Genomic DNA, 22,055 nt, shown 5'->3' with positions numbered 1-22,055 from the left:
TACAGCCCCTGCAAGGGGTGTGGGTGCCGCTGTGGCTGTGGGTCCCGGAGCGCGCTGCCGGGCAGGCCCCGCGGCCGGTCCCGGTGCCGGGGCGGGCTCTTACGGGGGTCCCGGCTCCGCGCGCGGACCCCGCCCCGTCGAGGCGCGTCCATCCCTGTCCCCGCCCCGGGGGCGCGTCCCCGCGGAGGGGCGGGGCGGGGGGGGCCGGTCCCTGCCCGCGGGCGCTGCCGGGGCTCGCGGGGCGCTCGGCGGGGCCGCCGCATGGCGCGCGGGGCCGGGGCCGGGGCCGCGGTCGGGGGGGGCCGCCCCGGCGCGGCGCCGCCGCCGCAGCAGCAGGAGCCGGAGCAGCGGCAGCAGCGAGCGGCCGTCCCGGGGCGGCGGGGCCGGTGGGGCCGGGCGATGGAGGTGCTGTAGCCGGGGCCGGGGCCGGGCGATGGCGGCTCTGCGGCTGCGGCTGGCCCTGTCCGTGCTGTGGCAGCTGGCGGCGGCCGGGCGCGGGCTGGAGCTGCCGGGGCTGGAGGGGCCGCGGGGCCGGGCGGCGCGGTGCCAGCCCGTGGACATCCCCATGTGCCGCGGCATCGGGTACAACCTGACCCGCATGCCCAACCTGCTGGGCCACGACAGCCAGCGCGAGGCCGCCCTGAAGCTGCACGAGTTCGCGCCGCTGGTGGAGTACGGCTGCCACGTCCATCTGCGCTTCTTCCTCTGCTCGCTCTACGCACCCATGTGCACCGACCAGGTGAGCGCCAGCATCCCCGCCTGCCGCCCCATGTGCGAGCAGGCCCGGCACAAGTGCGTCCCCATCATGGAGCAGTTCAACTTCGGCTGGCCCGAGTCACTTGACTGTGGGAAGCTGCCTACCAAGAACGACCCCAATGCCCTCTGCATGGAGGCCCCCGAGAATGCCTCGGCCACCGAGCCCCACAAGGGCCAGGGCATGCTGCCCGTGGCACCCCGGCCGTGGCCACCAGGCACTGCCGAGGGACGGGGCCCCAACGGTCTGGGGGCCTGTGACAACCCCGAGAAGTTCCAGTATGTGGAGAAGAGCCTCTCCTGCGCGCCCCGGTGCACCCCTGGGGTGGACGTCTACTGGTCTCGGGAGGACAAGGACTTTGCCTTCATCTGGATGGCCATCTGGTCCACACTCTGCTTCGTCTCCACCGCCTTTACCGTCCTCACCTTCCTGCTCGACCCCCACCGTTTCCAGTACCCCGAGAGGCCCATCATCTTCCTCTCCATGTGCTACAATGTCTACTCCGTGGCCTTCATCATCCGCTCAGTGGCAGGGGCCGAGAACATCGCCTGTGACCGGGAGAACGGTGAGCTCTATATCATCCAGGAGGGGCTGGAGAGCACGGGCTGCACCATCGTCTTCCTCATCCTCTACTACTTTGGTATGGCCAGCTCGCTCTGGTGGGTCATCCTCACCCTCACCTGGTTCCTGGCTGCTGGGAAGAAGTGGGGACATGAGGCCATAGAGGCCCACAGCAGCTACTTCCACATGGCTGCCTGGGGCATCCCAGCCATGAAGACCATCATCATCCTCACCATGCGGAAGGTGGCAGGGGACGAGCTCACGGGGCTGTGCTATGTGGGGAGCATGGACGTCAGCGCCCTGACCGGCTTTGTCCTCATCCCCCTTTCCTGCTACCTGGTCATCGGCACCTCCTTCATCCTCACAGGCTTCGTCGCCCTCTTCCACATCAGGAAGATCATGAAGACGGGCGGCACCAACACGGAGAAGCTGGAGAAGCTGATGGTGAAGATCGGGGTCTTCTCCATTCTCTACACCGTCCCAGCCACCTGCGTCATCGTCTGCTACTTCTATGAGCGGCTGAACATGGATTACTGGAACCTCAGGGCCCTGGAGCGCGGCTGCCTGCACCTCCCTGGCCGCCGCGCCGCCAACTGCTCCTTGGAGGCCTCAGTGCCCACCGTGGCGGTGTTTATGCTAAAGATTTTCATGTCGCTGGTGGTGGGCATCACCAGCGGGGGGTGGGTGTGGAGCTCCAAGACGCTGCAGACCTGGCAGAGCCTGTGCAACAGGAAGCTGGGTGTGAGGACGCGGGGCAAGCCCTGCAGCGGGGTGAGCTGCGGTGGGGGGCACTGCCACTACAAAGCCCCCACGGTCATGCTGCACATGACCAAGACGGACCCGTACCTGGACAACCCGACGCATGTCTAGAGCAGGGGCTGCTCCCGCCCCGGGACGGCGTGCCGCGGAAAGTGGCCTCGCGGGTAAGGGGCGAGGGGATGCCGAGGCGGGCTGGTGGCACGTGGGACACACTGGTTTGGGGTGGCAAGGCCCACGGGACCCCCGGCACCCCTTGACCTGACAAGGAGCTGCTTTTTCCTAGAGATTGTTTTGTTGTTGTTGCTGTTGCCAAATCCAGTGACTCTTCTAACGCTTTCTTTGGGGGGGCAGCGGGGACGGGGCAGGGAGGGGAATAATCCGGCCTGTGTTTATTTAATTCTGTAATTTATTTTAGATTTTTTTTTTTTTTTTTAATCATTAGCTGCGAGGAATGGAAAAAACAATAAACCCTGGATGTGTTATTTCAACTGAGCCTGGTGCTGTCTGCAGGAATTCAAGGGGGCCCGGAGCAGCCCCATGGGATGCCCCGGCCCAGCGGGTCCCCGTGTGGGTGCATGCGGGGCAGGGAGCTGTCGTGCCAGCGGCAGGAGGTGTGTGCTGTGCCAGCAGGAACGTGGTGCTGGAGGCAACCTGCCTCCATCCCCCCGTGGCGTGGCAGTTGTGGCGCCCGCTGCCTGCCTCCCAGTGAGGAGGAGGAGGGTTTCCTGTGCTGTCACGCTCATGAATCATCTTTTCCACACTGCACTCTGTAGGTGATTTGTGTCAGTGCCATCGGCTGCCGGGCCCTTGGTGCCAGGCAAGGGGAGCTCAGCATGCCGGGCATGGCAGGCCAGGAGCTGGCTGATGGGCTGGGGGCACAGGACTTTGGTGTGGAGAGGGCCCAGCTTTGATGTCCCACGCAGAAGCCGGAGGTGCGGGTAATGGAAACTTACGGGCAGCTTTATTTATCCCCTGCTCTGGTTACAATCCCCGCTTGCCTTCCCCATTGTCCAGAGGGAAATTCAAGCCTCAGCTGGTGTTGCCGGGCCAGCCGGGCTGAGAGGTGGGCTCGGCTGCTGGTTTGCCCCGGTGCCAAGGGGTAAAGATGGGCTCTGCTCTGGCCCCATGGCAAGTAAGGCGCTGTGGGCAGGAACATGGGCAGCGTGGGACCTGTGGCAGGCAGGGAGCTGTAGCAGGGACACAGGCAGCCCTGGGGATGCTCAGACTTGGCCATCATCAAATTGCCTGTTAATTAGCCAGTGTGCAGGCGGCAGCAGCGCTGCGCCCTAAGAAGGGACTATGGGGCCCCTGGATCCTGCCCAGGGTGCAACAAGCCAGGAAGGGAGCTCCTGTCCAGCACCCAGCTTAGCACCAACAGCCCCTGGTGCTTGCCCCAGACAGAGCCCTTGTAGCTCAGAGCCCCATGTGAGGGCTGCAGCCAAGGGAGATGTGCAAGAGTCCCCCCAGCCCTGCGCAGAGGTTGGGTTTGGCGGCCCCTCTCCTGCTGCTGTGCTGCACCAGGGCTTTGCTCTGCCGTGACTGATGCAGTGAAGCGCCTTTCATCTGCCCCCCCCACCCGGGGTGCCGGGACAGTGGGAGAAGTTGAGCAACTGACGTGAGAAAAGCCCTCACCTCCCCTGGGAGCCCCTGCTGCCTGTGCGGTGCTGAGGACACACCAAGGGATTCACACCCAGTTTGGGGTGCTGGGGGGCAGACGTGCCCTTGGGTGGGCTGGGGGCACCCACCCTCCTTCAGGTAGGGCAGGGACCCGTGCTGCGGGGGGCTGCAGCCTCACGGGCTGCCCTGGCTGCGCGCAGGGGGGGTTGTTTGGGCAGTGACAAGGGCCATGACCTGGGGCAGGAGAGTCAATACTGGCTGCAGGACAGGCTCCAAAGTCCAGCGCGGGCAGCCGGGCACGGTGCAGGGTGGGGGGAGCCTGGGGAGGGCTTGCAGGGCCTTGTCCCTGAGTGGGGCACATCCTGTGTGCTGCCCCCCTGCCCCAGGCTGTGTGCAGGGAGCCCCATGGCGCTGAGCTCTGAGCCAGCTCGTGGCACCTTTGGCTCGGCGATGGCCCCGGGGTGTGCGGGTGTCCTGGCAGGGACAGCCTGCTCTTGCCCTGGCACTTGCCAAGTAACCGGCTGCCTCCCGAGCGCCCACCCCAGTAACAGGCCCCCGTTATCAGCAGCAGTGGGGGCTGCTGGTGCCCAGTCAAAACCCGCTATCAGCCCCGCAGCCCAGCCAGCTCTGGATGCAGCCAAGGTGCTGGGCATGGCCAGCCCCGCTGGGGAGACAGAGCTGTCCCACAGGGCTGCCCCAAAGCAGGGCTGCCCCCTGGAAGGGCTCAGTGTTAGAACAGCAGCTGCCCCCTTGTCACAGCCACTTTCAGCCCTGTCCTGGGGAGGCTCAGCCTTCCTCCATAGTCCCCACCATCATCCCTGCATCCCCTCTTTATCCTACCTGGAGAAGACCCAAAGGCAGCCAAAAAGCCAGTGCTGGCAGGATGGGGGCTGCTACAGCAGGGCTCAGCACCCCTGGAGCAGGCACTGCTGCCATGGCTGCCAGCCCCAGTGCAGGCAGGAGGGGCTGAGCTGGGGCTGCCGTTGGGTGACAGCGGGCACAGGACACTCCAGGGGCCTGGTGCAGCCGAGCATAGGATCATGGACTTGCAGAGTGGTTTGGGTTGAAGGGACCTTAAAGCTCCTCCAGCTCCAACCCCTGCCACGGGCAGGGACACCTTCCACTAGAGCAGCTTGCTCCAAGCCCCTGTGTCCAACCTGGCCTTGAACACTGCCAGGGATGGGGCAGCCACGGCTTCTCTGGGCACCCTGTGCCAGCGCCTCAGCACTCTCACAGGGAAAAGAAGCATGGAACAGTCACTGGGTGCCCCCACAGCACTTGCTGAGCTGTGGCCATTATCCCTAAGCAAGGCAGGATGTTCCCTTGGGGTTTGGAGTATCAGAAGGGATGTCACTGTGCTCTGGGAACATGCTAAAAACCCCGAGTTACGCAGTCTCAACTGGTTGACATTCCTGAGGAAGCCACGAGGAAGCCAGGTTCCAGGCTCCTCACCCACTGCACCCCATGGCCTCCTCCCTGCAAACACAGCGACCCCAGGGTCTGGCACGGTGGGGAACAGGGCTGGCAAGTGTCCCCCTGGCCGCAGGGCCACGGCTGCCGGGATGGGCACAGCTATTTATGGCCCCCGCACAGGACACTCGTGCCATGCAGGGGCTGCTATAAAAAGCAAGTGTCTGAAAAGGTCTCAGAGCAGATGCTGCTGAGAGGTCTCCATGCCAAGGCCTGGAAACATCCCAGCTGGAGTCACACTGGTTCGCCCCTGTCTTGTTGCATGCCCAGCAAAGCAAAACCTCTTGTGCAGTGCAGGGTGGATGAGCTTCTCAAGCCCACCCATCACTGAGAGCCTTCCGTGCTCCAACCCACCCCCAGGGTGGGGATTTCCTCTGTCCTGGCTGCAGTGCTCCCTGAAGACACCCAGGAACCCATCACTCCCTTCAGGTAGAGCACTGGCACAAAAGCAGGCAGAGCACTGGTGTCACAGCTGACGGGGGTACAGCAGCTTGGGTTTGCTGCCTCCCTGGGCCATGCTGCCTCAGAAGCTCACTCCAGGAGACTGGAGAGCAGCTGGAGCCATCCCTTTGGACACAGCCCAGCTCCGAGCCACAGCCCCCAGAGCTGCGGTTGCAGAACATGTGAACAGAAGAGGGGAAGCATCCCCACCACATCCCTCTGGCAGTGCCAGACTCTTCAACTAACCCATCACCTGCGTGTACTCCCTTCAGAACAGCAAGCAGATGCCACCCTGTGCGCTGTGGCAGGACGAGTGTCACTGGCAGCCTGCAGGAGACAAGGGACCAAAGGGGGGTTCCAGCTCCCACATCCTGGTGCAGTGGCAGGAAGGGCACAGCCCCATCCCTCTCCTCTGAGGAGGACAAAGGGGGTCAGCTCGGAGCACACAGCACAGCAGCTCTGCCTGGCACAGCTCAGTGTCACAGCCCTGCACAGGGGACAAGACCCAACCTGGCTGCAATAGCCAGGGGCTGCTATAACCAAAGCAGAGCAGGGCACTGGCAGATGGTGCTTCAGAGCTCTGAGCTGACCTGGCCCAGCCTTGCTGGGCCCTCCACTCCTTGCTCTGTGGATCCATTTTCCCTCTGGAAGGCAAGAGACGTCACCTGTGGTGGGGGCTCTGGGGAAGGCAGAGGGGAGACATCCGTGATGCTCCCACACAAACACAGGGCACCCACAAAGGACTCACTGCACACTGGCTTTACAAACACAAGTACATAATGTTTATTTTTAAGTTCCCAATTTATTACAAGTACAGCCCTTGGCAGAAACCCCCTCCCCCCCGACATTTATGTTTAAAAAACCATACAGTTCCAAAGGTTTCACCATGTAGGACCTGCAGAAAATGATCTCTATGACCAGGACAAAACCAAGCCTCTGGAGGAGATGTGCGAGATACAAATGTCAGTGCTAGTCTGAGGGGCAGGGAGCTGAGGCTGAGAGGGAAGAGGCTGGAAACCTGCCTGATCTCCACAGCCGGGGACAGCCCAGAACTGCAACAAATAAACAAATGCCTGTTAACAAAACCCCAACAAACAAAGGTAAAACGTTCATAAAACCAGTCTGCTTTTTTTAATTGATGATTCTTTTTGTCTCAAATCACAGGAGCTGCAGCAGCTGCTTCTGCTTTTGTTACAAAACCAGTCTAGAGCAGCCCTGGGTCTGGTTTGGGCCAAATCAGAGTTCCGTAACAAAAAGGTCGAGCCCCGATTGTATGATCAAAACCTGTCATGATGGAGAGGGAGAGGTGAGGAACAAACACATCCTTTCCTTAGAGAAAGGCAGTGCTGGGCACAGGACAGGCCACGACGGAGCAGCCTCCGGCAGCACCGGGCTGGTCCCGCTGCGCAGGGTGAGGAAGGCGAGTGAGGGAAGGTGGCACTACAGAACATGGTGAGAGTGTGGCTACAGAGGGACTGGGAGACCCCCCCCAACAAGTCCCCTGATGTAACTCCAGCTACTGGTAGGAAAATGAGTTTTAAAGAGTGGGGGGCAAATATAAAGCAAACACGATTTCATAGAAACTGTACATGTGCCAAAGCAAGACAACAGTATCTTACAGGTGTTCTTTGTACAAGATCACAGCTAGAAACAAGCCCCTTTTAATTAGAAAATTGATTTTAAAAGTTACACAGAACATGTTTCCGCTGCCCCCTTGCCCTGGAGCTCCCTGCGGGGGGGACAGAAAACCACGCTCTTGGGTATGCTTCTGGCACTCGTGCGTCCCAGGGGCTGCGTGCTGCTCAGGGGGAGCCAGCTGCCTCCTCTTCATGTGTGCGAGCTGAGCTCAGAACCGCCCTCCGCGGCGCTCAACCTCCACAGATTACTCCCCGGGAAGAGAGAGGGGAGAAGCAGGAGCACCTCAAAGCCAGTGGTGTTAGGATGCTGGTGAAAGCCGGATCTCCATATATGTAAGTGCTTGCTTGCCCTATGTAGCCCTTCGCTAGGGGCTCAGAATTAACACCATATAAATATATACATACAAGAACTAGCAGCCCATTGGCCTGATGGCACCCAGTCCTTCCATGAAGCAACATGATCCCTCCCTGCACCAGCCCCAGGCTGGTTTCACATCACAGGCAGCAGAGGCAGAAGGTCCCACTGCGCTCCAGCACCAGCTGCTCACGGAGGGGAGGAAGCAGTTCATCCCAGGGAAGCTAGCAGCACCTGAGCTGGAGAAGGCTTCATGCTCCTTCGCCCAGCCAGGCTTTGGCCAGACCCATCCTGTGCTCTCCCACCTTCCCCTCCTTGCAGGACAGGCTTGCCAAGAGCGTTGTGGATTTTGCAGGATGCAGGACGGTCACCTCTGTTCACTCAACAGATGACTGAATACGTGAGGAAATTGCAGAAAAATTAAAACTAGGACAGGCCAAAGGAAAGGCTGGATTCATAGAGAAGTGCCTGCTGCTTCCCAGCTCCCTCCAGACAACCCATCCTGCTGCCCGGCAGCACCAGGAGGCCTGCTCCAGCTCTCCCCCATGTCTCCCCATCCCTCATTTCTTCCTTTTCCGCCCCCGGGAATGTTCAAGGGGCTCTGACTCACTGTCCCCTTCCTGCTCCTCCAGTCCCTGGCACCTGGCAGAGAGCTTCCTGCGTTTCCTGCGTGCATACGTGTGGCCAGGCAAGTGCTTGTGCACCATGTCAATCAAACACTGTTCCGTCTTCTCCAGGCAGGATAGTACGTGACTCCCGTTCTGGTTGTAGCACTCGGCATTGGAGAACACCTGCTTGATGTCAGAGAGAAACTCCTGCACCGAGCGGTAATTGCCACAAGAGCACTTGCTCTGTATAGTTTGGAAGTCCATAGGGTTGCTGATGACCTCAAAGTAATCTTCAGCTTCCTCTGTGGTCACTGGCTCCCTGCCGAATGAAGAGCCACAACGATAGGAGGACAATGACGGCCCCGGCCACAAGCAGTGCAGGCTGTTGAGGAGAACCACAACCACCCCATCCCCTTCATTTGGGCAGCAGCCCTGACCCACAACCTGCCATGCCCTAACAAGCCCAGGCAGCATCTTGACAGTGCTCGACATGTCAGTCATACGGTGTGATGAGAGGAAGGACAGCAGCATGTCCTGCTGCCCCGGCAGCTGGTCTGGGCACAGGGACGGGCACGTGGCAGGGACGGCCACCTTCTCTGTCTGCCCTGCACACCCCAGGGGCTGCAGACAGCCTCCCCTCTTTGGCCCACAGTGAACCACCCTCTGCTACACCACCTCAGAAGCTCTTCCCTTCTTCAGTCCAGCACAGGGCTGAGAGAGCAAAGGGGTTTCTTCTGCAGCAGCTTCACTCCCTTTTTTCCCCACCCATAACTTGTTTTTGAATCCCCAGTCTCGTAGCCCACAAGAGGATCTGTCAGGACCTGTCAGGCTCTGTCAGAAACCTCCCCTGCCTGCAGCAGCCCTGTGCCTATGCAGGGGGCCACCCGCCCTCACCTGAAGGGCCAGCTAAAGCGGTACTTGATCAGCTTGCTGAGTATTTCCTCACACTTCTGCAACTCGAGGCTCTGGCGACGTGCCGTCTTCCTTGTTTGAAGGACCTGCCCACACAAAGGATGCTGTTAAAAGAAGGAAACCGCTGCAGGCTTTAGTGTTCAGCGGTTTTGCGCTGTTTTTTAGCAGTTTCCTTTTCAATCCCCTCACTTACGAGCTAGTGTCTCAAGGGTTGGGGACAGTAGTACTGCTGCAGAGGCAGAGTTCAAGTCTTTAAAACACAACCATCTTCCACAGTAATCAAGAGGCAAAAAGCTCTGCTGCAGGACCTTTGATGGCAACAGCCAAGACATGCAGTGGCAACCTGAGGTACAGAACGGGAGCCCCATCCAGAAATTCTGGTGGGAATAACTCACCAGCAGCCTGTCTTTCTTCAGGGGCAGCAAAGCGTTTTCAAGACAGGTTCAAAGACAACATGGTCAAAACAACCAGCCAAAGAATAAATGACAGCAAATGGAGAGCATGAATTCCCCCCCTGCCTCCTCCAAGCCCCTTGGGGACAGCGCGAGATGCAGAAGAAAAGCACTTGTGCTGCTGTAGTGACACTGCAGACCCAACCATGCGCTTTAAATACCAAAGAGCAGCTGATGCCTCCAACACTGGCACAGCCTGAACACAAGGTCATCTGCCTGAGTCAGCCACCAGCACAGGGACATCCCCCCTTGGCTTCAGGCACACAGCTTGCCAGGCACTGCTGCTTAGGGCACGTCAGATGATGGGAAGGCTCCACACACAGGGCACTATTCCTGACCCAGCTTCAGTCTCTTCCCAGGACAAACAGTTAAGTGCTAGAGCCCCAACAGAGTCCTCTTCCCCAAGTTAAGTGTTCTGTCAGCTGAACAAGTAAGATTTTCCCCACTTGAACATCCCTCTAAGCTGGCTGTGGCAGCCCATGCTGGGCTTGCCTGTTTGGTTGCCCTCAAATCTGTAGCACAGAGCAGCTAAAATGACACTGCAGATCCAGCAGCGAGGCCACCCACACACAGCGTGAAGCAGTGAGACCAAAGACCATCAAAACCACTCCAGAAGAGTGTCAGGACACACCAGCACTACTAGTTCTGGTGAGTGAACAGATGGCAGATCTAACAGAGGCTCACAACATGGCCTGTGGGGCTTGCATATCCTCACGTATCCCCTGCAGAGTCCCTCCCCAGGACAACCAGCACAGCACACTGCAGCTCCACCCCACCCAGCGCACACACAAGAGCACTGCTCTGTTCAGGAGCAGACAAGTTTTATTCTTTAAATGTCAAGTGAAACCTAAACCAGCCAAATTATGTCCTGGAGGTCAGGGAGTGACCATACAGACAACAACTGTAAGAAAATGGCCAAGGCTGCGGAGCAAGGGTCCAGCATTGCTGGCATTCTCTGCCTAGCCAGGACCCCCACCTCTCTGCAGAGACATTTGGATACTATTTAAAACCCTTTAACAAGCTGCAGGCTGCCTGCTACTCAAGGGGACAATGTATGAAAACGGCTGGGGAAGGATGCCTGGCATAGCTGCGCTCTGTTTGCACCGGGCCCTTAGGGATGTGCATCCCTTGTCAGCCCTCCCCGTCACGGTAGGATTCAGGGCATTTCTTTGGGAAGGGGAGGAAGCATGACACCTGCTTTGTTTATAACTTGTGATGGGAGCAGCCTGGCTCTTACCAGCTCATCAATGTCTGCGCCGTTGACAGGTGCCGCCCGCTGCCGCGGTCCCCTGGCAGGGTGCAGAGACTGCTTCTTCCTTTGGTGCCTTCCCTGCCTCGAGGAGTACATGGCTGCGCTCTGCTTGCCCCGGGCTGCCCTTCTGGGTCTCACTGAAACATACAAACCATGGCCTTAGAGGAACAGGTTAACCTGGAAGCAAGACCACAAGCCCTTTGCCTGGCTACATGCCAGGCAGAGCCCTGCTCCCAGGGCAGGGAAGCTGGTGAACCCCTGGATGGCTGCACTGGACTCAGCTCCAGTCCTCACGTGGCACATGCTGCTGTAAGCTGTGCTCTTGATACCCTCTCCAGATGAGATGTATGGGTAATCACCTCCAGTCCAAAAAGAGGCCACTGCTATCTGGCATCAGCATCCTGCTCAAGGGTGGTCATGCACACCAGCCGACTGGCCAGATCCTCCAGCCCCAGGCACGACCAGGGAGCTTCCAGCATCTCTGCCAGAGGCGAAGCCCCGGGCTGCAACAGCCCCTCTGTCCATGGAACAAGTGCTGAGTGAGACAAAGCAAGGAATGGAGGAGAGGCAGTTGTCCCACATAAAACTGCAACATCCCTTCTGAAACCACTGGGAGCACAAACTTGGGGTTTCTCTGGTTTCCTGCTGTCCCCCTGCTCCTCGCTGTTTCAGGGCTGGGTGCTTTTCCAAGCATTTACAAGTGGCCCACACAGTGGGACAAGCCAGTTGCTGAGCTCCCGTGAAAACTGAACTGCACACAGGAGGACTGTTGAGTCACTGCAGCAGGGAGCTGCTCCACACTGCAAGTGGGCCACAATGGGATTTTATACCCCAAAACTGCTGCATTACATCCCACAGAAGAGCACTTGCCCGTTTGTTAGTTGGCCTGTCAGAGCTTCACAATGATGGAAATGCAAGCGTGCTGGTGCACTCCCTTGTCTTAAGTTTCCCCCATGACCCCTTTGTAGCAGGGGAATGCGTTGGTCAGCTTCCCCAGCTAAGCTCCTTCCACCTGGTCCCTATGGCCTAAGCAAGCTGTATCCAGCACGCTGCAGCACTTGATGTGCAGCCCCTAATCCAGCCCTGACCCATAAATCATCTTGCCAGGCCCCCTGCACGAGCAGCGTGTCAGAGCTGTGGGACGTCTGCCTGTTGTCACTCTGCTTGTGTGTCAAGCGTGCAGCACGTGTTAAATGTCTGGCAATCCAGCATTCTAGGTTCTATCGCTCAGGATAAACGCCACGGGGATTAATGGGACTTCTCTATTAAAACAAAAGTTTTCCACCGTGACCTTTCCATGTTAATGCTCTTTAAAACTTTGCATTTAGCACTTTATTTTTAGTGACTGTAACCCTCTTTGCTATTGTTTGGAAACCTTGGCTCAGCTCCTGACTTGGCCTTGCAACACAGGCTGAATACGCTCCAAGTGTGGACATGGATACACCACAGAACAACAAGCAGTGAATGTAGCCAGGGAATCAGTGAAAATCCCTGAAACCAGAATAAAGCAAATGAATCAAGACAGATAGACCTGAATGGAAAACCCTCGGAAGAACATGGGGATAATCTTTTGGGTCCCAGTCTGCAGGTTACACCATCTGCCCTGGTTAAATCAATCTGAAGTTAATTTTACGTCAGTCAAGGGCGTTTTGACAAAGCACAGGCTGGCACTGTGCCACTCCAAGATTGATCTTTTCACCGCATCACGTTGTCCAAATAAGACCAAGTCAAAGTGGTCTTATTTCACCACTTACTAAAAAGTGGTGAACTGGAGAAGCAGTCAGTGAGGAGTCTAGAAAAATCATCTTTTATTCTACTCAGCTGCCCAGGAATGTGCTAGTTGTGCACCCTGACTGCTGTCTGTGTGCAATCAAAGGGTGCTGGTGCTTCAGGCCACACCACACCTCAAGTACTGTGCCTTCCCACAGGAACAGGCAGAGGAAGCGCTAGTCTTGCTATTTGAAAATGCCTCCTTGCCAAATCACTAGGAATCCCACACTTAAGAGGTTATGAGCTGGTGAGAGGGGAAAAAACAAGGAGGAAGGGTTGTGATTAAAGCTCCATAAGCACCTACTGACAGCATCCAGTTTACCAGCCAACTCTGTAGGAGCAGAGGCTGCCAACGCCAGTAACTGATGATGCTGCAGCCTCCACTGCCCTTGCAGCGCTCTTCATGGTCTGGGCAGCGTCCCCAGGGTGGCGAGTGAGAGCTCAACACAGCTTCCATTTCTGCTAACACTGACCCTTATCATAAGGGACAAGGGTTCCCTCCAGCTCCTCAGGTAATGCACAGCACCACCACAGCCTCCCCCCGTGACATCTCCCACCACTTACAAGCAAGACCCTATTCAGTGTGAGGAAAAGCACAAGTTCCAAATAGGATTAATACTTCTGATACTGAAGGCAGAGTCTTAATATTTTCTGTTTCTTTCCTGCACAGTCAAAGCCTTACATTTCAGGCCAGCAACTTCATAATCTTCTTCCTCCTCCTCTTCCTCCTCAGCATCCTCAGCTTCCTCTGATACGTCCTCACCTTCCTCACCTTCATCTTCAGCAGAATCCTCTGCATAGCTCCTACAGTAAGGCACATAAACATATTTGTTGTACCACAGTGTGGGCACCAGAGGCTTTGGGCCCTCTCTGCTGTGTGCTCACAGGCAGAGACTTGCTGTCCACCCTGACAGCAAATAACCACCAGCCCGACACTGAAGCAGCTGTTTCAGAAAGTAGCAAGTTGCAGCTACAGCTAAAAGGACACTTCCCACACTGTTGTCTGAACATCTGGGCTGAAAATCCCCAACAGCTGAAGCTAAATATTTTTTGCTGGTTTAGGCACCTTAATAATGGATTTTAAGATTGCAATTCCTGTGCAATTACTCCTCCCTGAGAGGATGTCCTGCCCAGGTCTCCAGGCCAGGCCCAAGGAGTTTCAAGAGCAGGGCTTTTTGGTTTCTGCTGCAATATTTTCCATTTTATTCCTTCCCCTGTCATGCCACTTGCATGTGCACTACATGAAACAGCCCTTGCTCAGTAATATTCACAGCCAAGCTTGTATTTATCAGTGAGCAGAGTGTCAGGCTTCTTGTGTGCTGGTTTCAGAAACCACAGAGTCTCCCTGCCCAAGACAGGTCTGAGTTCTCACAGATGTCTGTTAAAGCAGTCAAGCCATTACAAAAACAGGAAAACAAACCAACCAGCACGCTTAGGCAAAAGGGGACAAAGGCAAAGCTGTTGTGGGAGTCTCAATCCTCTGGAGAAAGAGGATCTTGAGCAGTAAAAGGAGTAAGAATACGCTCCCACAGTACAGGGGGGCAAAAGCACTCCCAGGGCAACATTGTTTTCCTGCCTCAGGTAGGAAGACAATAGCAGCAAGCAGGTAACCAGGCAGGTGATACCCCTCCTGATGGCTCTTGTCCAGGAGGCAGCTTGCAGATGACTGCCACATCAAAGTGATGATGATCTCAGGCTAGAACAGCTGCATTGCAGCCGTGTCATTTTTGTACAAGCCTGATGAACCCTTAAATTGTGCCCAGGGAGTAAGTAATACTTGTCATACACCACCTGCATGCTCCAAGGCAGTAAACCTCTTATTGTGCTGCCACTCTGGAAGGGAGATCTGTTGGCTGCTTCTGTTTCAGGTGCCATTCGATAGCCTGACAAGCAGGTAGGTGCAGCACAGTCACAGTCAGCAGAGGACATATATTGTGAACAGAAAAATACATCTTGCATACATTGAATTTCCAGCGTGCAATTCAAAAACTAATTTACCACCTTGCTCTCAAGAAGAAACTACTAATTTCTGCTGCATAGAACTTTGAATCCTCCTCAAATCATGTTCTCTCTGTAGCCCTACAAAGTTCCTGCCTTGTTAAGCTTTACCAGGTCCAGAAAACCATGTAGACTGATTTTCAGCAGCACAGTAGGGGCTGAGCTGTAGCCTGGAGTAATGTGTGCTCTAACTTGACAAGAGCACAATAGAACTCAGCCCACTGGACCACACTGCTGCAGCACTACCAACTGCCCTCCATGAAAAAGCCACCCAGCTAGTTGTTCAGTTGAAGAAACAACAGCCCTCAGCACACCTGATCTCAGTCGATGATTAGTGCAAGGCCCTGCCAAATGCAAGTTATTTATTAAAACTCCTGAGTTGTCATGGGTCAGTACAACACAGGTGTGCTGAACTTACAGCCTGGAAAAATGGCTTTCCTACTGTTCCAGTGCCAGGGAGTTAACCAGGCTACCAAGAACCTGTTAAAGGGGCTCTGCTTCACACTGGTTTGGTCTTGCTGTGGAAGCACGGCTAGAACTGAGCATGGGTGAGAAGGCAAAGTGAAGAGGGAGGTACTCACCGGCCCCGCAAGCTGCGCCGGGCAGTGGAAGGCTGGCATGCTGGGCACTGCCACTCGCCATCTGGGATCTCATAGAGTGCTGGTCTCAGGCAGAACAGGTGGAAGGCTTTGTTACACTCATCACAAAGGATCAGCTTGTCATCCTCACCTAGGAGAGTGCAACACACTTGTAACTAGTATGGCAGCCTTCCTCAGCCTGAAGAACAGAAGCTGCCACAATGCTGGAGGTTAGGACAAAGATGCAGAGTACCCGTTGATGGCAGGGCCCCTTCCTTCTTGGTTCCACCACTGCAGTGGAAACCAGCAGCACTGAAAAACAAAACAATGCAGAGTCCCTTGCCCTGCAAAGCTTTCAGCTGAGGCAGAGGTAGAAACCTGCCAAATAGGTTCCACTCAGGCTAGATCTCAAGGCAAACACAGGGAAAGAGAAATTTGCTGCTGATGTGCCCAAGAGCCCAGCAGAAACTTATAATTGCAGGTATTCTTATTGTACCCTCAATCTGGTTAACCTGCACAGCATCTTCTTTCAAATTAAGGCAGCAAGCCCACAAAGAAAATCAGTATGCAGCAGAACTAGCCTCTCTGTGCTTCTCACTAATGCATGAAAACAGGGAGACAGTCCTGAGCCAGCTATTTCATTTACTGAAGAAGAAAAAAAAGAAAGTACAGAGAGCATGCCAGAACTTCTCTTTTCTCTAACATCCCAGCTCTTAAGTTCTGTGAAACTATGATCTGTTAGACTCAGGTAAGCCCCCTCCTTACATCTGCCCAGAATCCCCTCTCAACAGCAGATTGGGCAGTTTTTGCATTGGTTTGGAATATCCCTGAGGCTCCACGATGAAGGACGTTGCACCGATACAGCCATTATTTCTTTGAGGAGGTGGATGGCACAGCCTTTTGGTAAGCACAAGTGGTCCAGCATTCCTGCCTGCCCTCATTTCCCACTAGTGTTTCAGCAAATAGAAAGTGAGACAAAAAGCACATGATGAGGCAGAATGTACTACCAAGTTCTTTTCTCCAGGCTTCCATCCAAAAGGAGAGGTTAGGGCAGAACAAATACTAGCACTCTTGCTGGTGACACCCCTTCGACTCTCCCCTCCACCTGCAAGACTCTGAAGCCCTCCACACTATAGTGTGTACAGAGAAAGCAGACCCTTGTCACTTACTTGGTTACTTCCCCAGCTGATAAGGCTTCCAGCCCATCAGCAATTCTGCTCCCACCCTAGCCTCAAAGTAGCATCATCCCACCTCACTCTCTCCCAAAGGATAACATCCTTCCCAGCCTCTCCTTGTTCATTCCTTCTGTAAGAGATGGGATTAACTGAAAAGTCTCAGAGACCCAAAGACCATTCCAACTCAAAAACAAAACCAGGAAATGGACAGTGGCACAAGTGCTTCCAGGAGGATTATTGATGACTTGTGCCCAAGTACCCCAAGTACCCATGGGACAGCAGCTCTGCAATGTTCTGCAAGACTGTGTACTGGTTTCGTAAGAACAGTTTATTGGAGTCAGGGTCAAATAATTCTGTAAGATCAATGCTTCTGACTGTAAATCCTGATGTTCAAAACTCAAAATACTGCCAAAGACACTGACAAACTACAAGGGCATGTTGCCTAAGCAGGGCATGGAGAGGTGACAGCGTCCAACTGTTACACAGGCGTGGGGCAGGAATGCATTACCTTTCTTGCGACACACTTTGCATCTGGCATTCTCTGCTGACATATCCCACTTGATACAGGCATCCAGCATCCCGAGCAGCACGTGCATACGGGAGAAGGTCTGGGCCTCACGGATTGCTGTCTTCCACTTCTCCATGGCTGAAGCAACCTGCAGACAGACCTAACAACTTACAATGAAGCACACAGACATAGCTCGCTACAGTCTGAAGATATTTTTATATCCTTTAGCTGGGGCCCTTAATAACCAAAGCACAACTCTGTTTCTTTCCTTCTATACAGCCTCAGCAGTCCTATTTGTGGTTTATTCATAACCAGCCTCACTGGATGGGACAGCTTGTTCGTAACAGTAGAGCCCTTTCGCATTTCACGGCCAGGCTGAAACAACCTACGTGAACTCCAGTGAATTCTTGCTTTGAAAGTCTAACCCAAATAATCATTAGGCTAAGAAAATAAAAGGCAGAAATCTAGCACTGTAAAATGCTGGATGGAAGTTAGGAGACAGCTGGCAGCACAGCTCAGCATGGTGGAGTGGAGCAGCCTGTGCTGCCCTCCCGTGGGTACTGCAGAGGTAATCCAGAACAGCAGCAAGACCCACCACAGGCCTGGTCCTGCACGCTGGGCATCAGGTTTGTCAAGCAGAGCACGTGGAGCTCAAGACAGGAAATCAGCCACTGTCCTGAGACAAGATGAGTTTGGAGCATGTGAAACTCCAGAATTAGCTGCAAGATGGGATGAAAGCATTAAACCTGAGGTTGGTACCAAGGCAACTGTTGGAGCCTGCATATCTCAAGTCACTTGTGGCATCTCACACTCAACTCTGAAGTTTAGAAACAACACTGTGGTAAATCAGAAATGCACCAGAACAGAGATCAAGGGCCACCGCATGTTTCACTCCAACGTTAATCCTTTGCTTTACAACAATGACGTGATAGCCTAGACATGACAGGGACATAACAGGACTCAAGTTAATGTTCTTCTACCCCACGAGAGTGAAAAAAACAAACAGCGAAGTGTCAGATGGGAAAATCTAAACTCTGCAGCTGACAGCAGTTTGGGAGCCAAACAAAACCCAGGGTTTTTGCAGAGTTGCACATTCTCCTCTGACTGAATTTGAGGAAGCACAGCATATATTAGATGCTTGGAAAAACACACAAACTGTTATAAAATGCCAACATCCTTGCTGCCATTGCTAGTGTGGAACCTGGAGCCCGAGACATTCAAGACAAACGGAAACCTGCACAGCCTCCTGCGGCAGATCACACAGCCCTGAGCTATTTGCAGAACATTGTTGAGGTGCTTCACATACTGTGCAATTGATTTTCCAAGTAACTGTTCCTGGGTTTTGCTGTTAATATACTGGGTAACTGCTGGGCCAAGATAAATCTGCACAAGCTGTTGGCAAGTTTTGCTTAGATTTTTCTCCCCAAGCCTGTGGAATTTAGCAGATTTTTAGTCTTGCTTCCCAAGCATCATGAGACTGTGGCATTTTAGCAGTACCATTATCAAGGGAGTTCAGACTGCCAACTAGGCAAACAGGAGACTGAGTTACTTAAATACCCTCCTGTCTGGAGAGGGGTAATCCAGCAGGGAAAACAAAAAATACCCCACAAAAATCCCAAAGGAGAAGTCCTCAGTCACATTTCAACTTCAGTGACAGAAACCACCTTGGGTAAAGGCAGACAAACCTCCAGCTAGAAAGGTTCTCCCCCAGTATCCCAGGCAGATGTGGAGCTGCTCTTTGAGGTCTGCAGCTGAGGACTGACCCCCTCTAGGCTTTCCCTTCACCATCGAAAAGGCCATTGAAAACCAGGAGCAGCTGCCCATGCCCATGCAGTTGTGCTGCAATGTCACGCTTCAAAGAGGTCACATCTGTCCTGCTCTGGGACAGCCCAGGGTGCTGCTGCCACTAAAGCAGGAATGTTTTCACAGGCACAGTGGCACCAGGAACAGCCACAAGCCCAGGCTGCGCTGCGACCTCGAGCTCAGCCAGCAGGAACCCTTGGTACAGACATGTCAGCAAACAGGGGCCTGTTGAGCCATGACTTGTTTCTCACATGGAAAATGAGAAAATAACCACACCACAGGGCTGCAATTTCACTCCTATGGTCTGTGTCTATTAAGTGTGTTTCTCCAGTACAGCTATGCTTTATTTTACCTGCTACGGACTCGCGGCTCAGGTCTGGCTCTAGAAGACTTTGCAATTCCTGACCTATGCAGGAGGCTTGTCTTTAAAAGCCTAACAGTCCGGTTTTCTCATTGGAAAACTGTATCCAAGATCTAGGCTTCTCTTTCAAGTCATCTATAAAGCTTTTCTGCTTTGGCAAAAAAAAAAGCTCAATACAGATAAATGGAAGGAAAACAAAACAAACAAACAAAAAATCCCAAATAAAAACCAAGCAAACCAACAAACCAGCCCCAAAACTCAACAAAGTAAGACAAATATTGCTTGTACCATCACAAGTGTCTAGAAAATTCTGAGCTTGACAAAGAGAGCATTGCCTAAATAACTGCTCCAGCACCACTGGCTTTTATTCCTCATGCACTAAGGACTGAAGGATGCAAAGTTAGCAAAGTTTAAATATTTCAGGACAACTGAGTAGTGTGAAAATTTCTAGTGCCTATCTGAATACCCTGCTAACACGTTAATGCCACAGCATAGCAAAGACTTGATGTTCCAGCAAGTGTCCAGCATACACCGACAGAAGCTTTAAAAACCCAACCAACCAAAATACCCAAACCAAAACCCCCACACCCCAATAGACAAACAGTATTGTAAGCTGGGTCTTTTAAATGCTTCTGTTGATCCAATTCTGATCTTGCTACTTCTGCTGAAGTCAGTGATCAACTGGGGCAAAGCACATTGAAGGGGGCAGTGGGTAAAGTCTTGCTACAGGGCACTAACATCCTATTCACCTTAGTTCATAGAAGCTACTCCCAAGTACTAGCATCCATCCCTCTTCAAATGAAACACTAGTACAGCTCGACTGCCTGGGGAACCAACCAAACCCTCCACAGCAATCTTCCACCCCATCCAAGCTTCAGTTTGGAAGGCTGGATATTTACCCCCACAATACCTCTTCTCTACTGCAGCCACATACAGCTTGTGTGCCCAGGTGTGCAGACACGCTGTGTGCAACCCTCAGTTTGGCATCTTGTGTGGGTGTCTCCAGGCACATGATGACTTGCGTTGCTTCCTGCATAATGCTGAGATTTACTCTAACCCAACGCCCTTGCAGTCCCCAAAACCTCAGCATGTCTCTACTTCTCTTTATGGATCATGAGTCCTCCCTGATGGATACAACTCCTGTTACTTTCTCTATAAATGCTTCATAATATGCTTTTATTAAAGTACCCAACTTGTGTGAGAAACTTCACAAAGGATATCGGATATGACTTCACAAAATTCCTGTTCACAGAGAGAAAATTAACTATAATTCTTCAGTACGATATTAATTTTGCCAATGCCTTTACTCTTCAAAATAAACAGGAAACACCTGGCCCCATCACCTACATTCCAAACTTGGAGCGGGGAAAAGCCACTCCGGATTTAGTATCCGATAAGATGTACTGTTCCTGCTCAAAGAGGTACATCACAAGACAAAAACAAAGCCCTGAAGTGAAAAATACCTTTGCTTCTTCTGCCATTTTCTTGTCTTCATCAATCTCCTCAGCCTTGGCAACATAGTCCTCTCCTTGATGCTTCCTTCTCTTCTGCTTGGGGGCCATGAAACCTTGCAGAAACTTCTTAACAACACCAGCTTGGAGTGCAATCACACACTCTCCAAAATCCTTCAGGCTCTCTAGTGAGTATACCTGTTAGGAAGAGGATATGGTCATGTAACAGCTAATGTTACTCTCCCTTTTGTTTTAGGTAGGTCTGTCCTGCAAATGGATACATGGGATTCTTAATGCAATGTCATTATCTACCATACTTGGTTGTGGAATCAGTGTATTGCTGCTGCTTCTGCTAGAGTTCAGATACAGCTGATCGTGCATAATACTGGTCAGAAAAAAGCAACATGCCTTGAAAAAACAAACAAACAAACAAACCACCAAACACATGAGAATTTCCCAAAAACTCAAATCCACGATGACCAAGCACTAAGCCATTCTTCCACTCCTTTAGTGACTTACCTCTTCCCCTCCTTTTAACACTTATGGTCTCATCTGCAAGTGGAAGTCTCTACAGTGACTCAGAAGGTAGCCTCACCACAGCTTTCACTATTTCAAGCCAGCATCATTTGGCAGGAGGAGCACACACTAATCATGGGAGTGTGTACTCTACCCACACCAGGCAGATCTGCCCCCTCCTACAGACACTCAGTGCACCAGTAATTCTCACATGAGTTCAGCTGAACTAGCCAGCCCACCAAGATTTCATACTTCAGTTCACTGCACAATTAACTTTCTCATGCTGATATACCTATGGAAAGAACATCCTTTAGGTCCTGGAACTGGGACATAATCATCACCCCAAGGCTAAAGTGGTCTGAATTTACAAAAAAAAAACCCCAAACCCTCCAAACTGGAAAACTGCTCTCACCAAGATATGCTGGCTTTGATGCAGAAGCTAAAAAAAATCAAATACAAAGAGGTCTGCTAATGCTCCATAAAGAAGTTCACTGCTAGATGAAGGAGACAGGACAAGTTAACAGGACACCTAGCTCCCACCTACACCAGACAGGCCTCAAGCCAGCAGCTGCGTAATCTTGAAATAAAGTGTTTAAAAAGAAAGGGCACGAGAAAACTGCCCTCATCTTCTTGTCTGAGGAGAAGAGTCAAGACCTTCTACACAAAGTGCTCATGCTTGTCTTGCCCAGTACTACTTTTGCCTGTTCACTCACTTTTGCTTCATATTCTGGTGTCACGTCAACATATCCCAGGCCTCCTTTCTGCAGCCGAGTCGCAACCTCAATTAGATCACTTCGGAGGTAGTTCAGCAGTTCCTGGTTGCCATCGCAGGATTTGAGGCCCAAGTTCTGTTTCCGAGCCAAATGGATAGAATGTGTGATGTCCTGGTACCTGGAAAATCAAAACCAACCTTTGAATACACAGGCTCCTGCCCCATGAGCTATGGGGGTACTGGAGCAAGAATGGTATCCCCTGTAATCTCCAGGCTCCACCAGTGCATAATGTTCTTTGAAAGACAGTGGAAAGCACGTGGCGGTTCTGGCTCTGCATGAAAAAGCTGTGCCTTTGTTTCCAGCT

The 22,055-nt window shown here is 53.4% G+C and overlaps 2 protein-coding genes across 3 annotated transcripts in view; one reads left to right on the top strand and one right to left on the bottom strand.

Moving 5' to 3' along the window:
- Positions 1-337: 337 nt before the first annotated feature.
- On the top strand, positions 338-2,562 carry FZD9 (frizzled class receptor 9). The gene has a single exon (XM_062630459.1). The coding sequence runs from the start codon at positions 434-436 to the stop codon at positions 2,183-2,185; it is 1,752 nt and encodes a 583-aa protein (XP_062486443.1). The 5' UTR covers positions 338-433; the 3' UTR covers positions 2,186-2,562.
- A 3,799-nt stretch (positions 2,563-6,361) lies between these two features.
- BAZ1B (bromodomain adjacent to zinc finger domain 1B) overlaps positions 6,362-22,055 on the bottom strand; it is a 49,323-nt gene continuing 33,629 nt past the window's right edge. The window contains exons 12-19 of one of the 2 annotated variants that reach the window (XM_062630458.1): positions 21,692-21,869; positions 20,475-20,660; positions 16,848-16,995; positions 15,168-15,315; positions 13,271-13,392; positions 10,804-10,955; positions 9,097-9,200; positions 6,362-8,521 (exon numbers count right to left, since the gene is read on the bottom strand). In XM_062630458.1, the coding sequence (XP_062486442.1) occupies positions 8,155-8,521; positions 9,097-9,200; positions 10,804-10,955; positions 13,271-13,392; positions 15,168-15,315; positions 16,848-16,995; positions 20,475-20,660; positions 21,692-21,869 (1,405 nt within the window). In that variant the 3' untranslated portion in view covers positions 6,362-8,154. Of the gene's footprint in view, positions 8,522-9,096; positions 9,201-10,803; positions 10,956-13,270; positions 13,393-14,379; positions 14,472-15,167; positions 15,316-16,847; positions 16,996-20,474; positions 20,661-21,691; positions 21,870-22,055 lie in introns of those variants that run through there. The other variant, XR_009966997.1, reaches the window with a different exon arrangement.

The sequence above is a fragment of the Pezoporus occidentalis genome, unplaced genomic scaffold (assembly GCF_034315485.1).
Source record: "Pezoporus occidentalis ecotype Australia unplaced genomic scaffold, CSIRO_AGI_Poc_V1 ctg351, whole genome shotgun sequence".
Lineage (NCBI taxonomy): Eukaryota > Metazoa > Chordata > Aves > Psittaciformes > Psittacidae > Pezoporus > Pezoporus occidentalis.
The sequence above is the reverse complement of the archived record's forward strand: the minus strand, read 5'-3'. Positions and strand labels throughout refer to the sequence as shown.

Bases quoted from the DNA above. Each gene is read 5' to 3' on its own strand.
- FZD9 (XM_062630459.1), top strand. From the start codon at position 434: ATGGCGGCTCTGCGGCTGCGGCTGGCCCTGTCCGTGCTGTGGCAGCTG.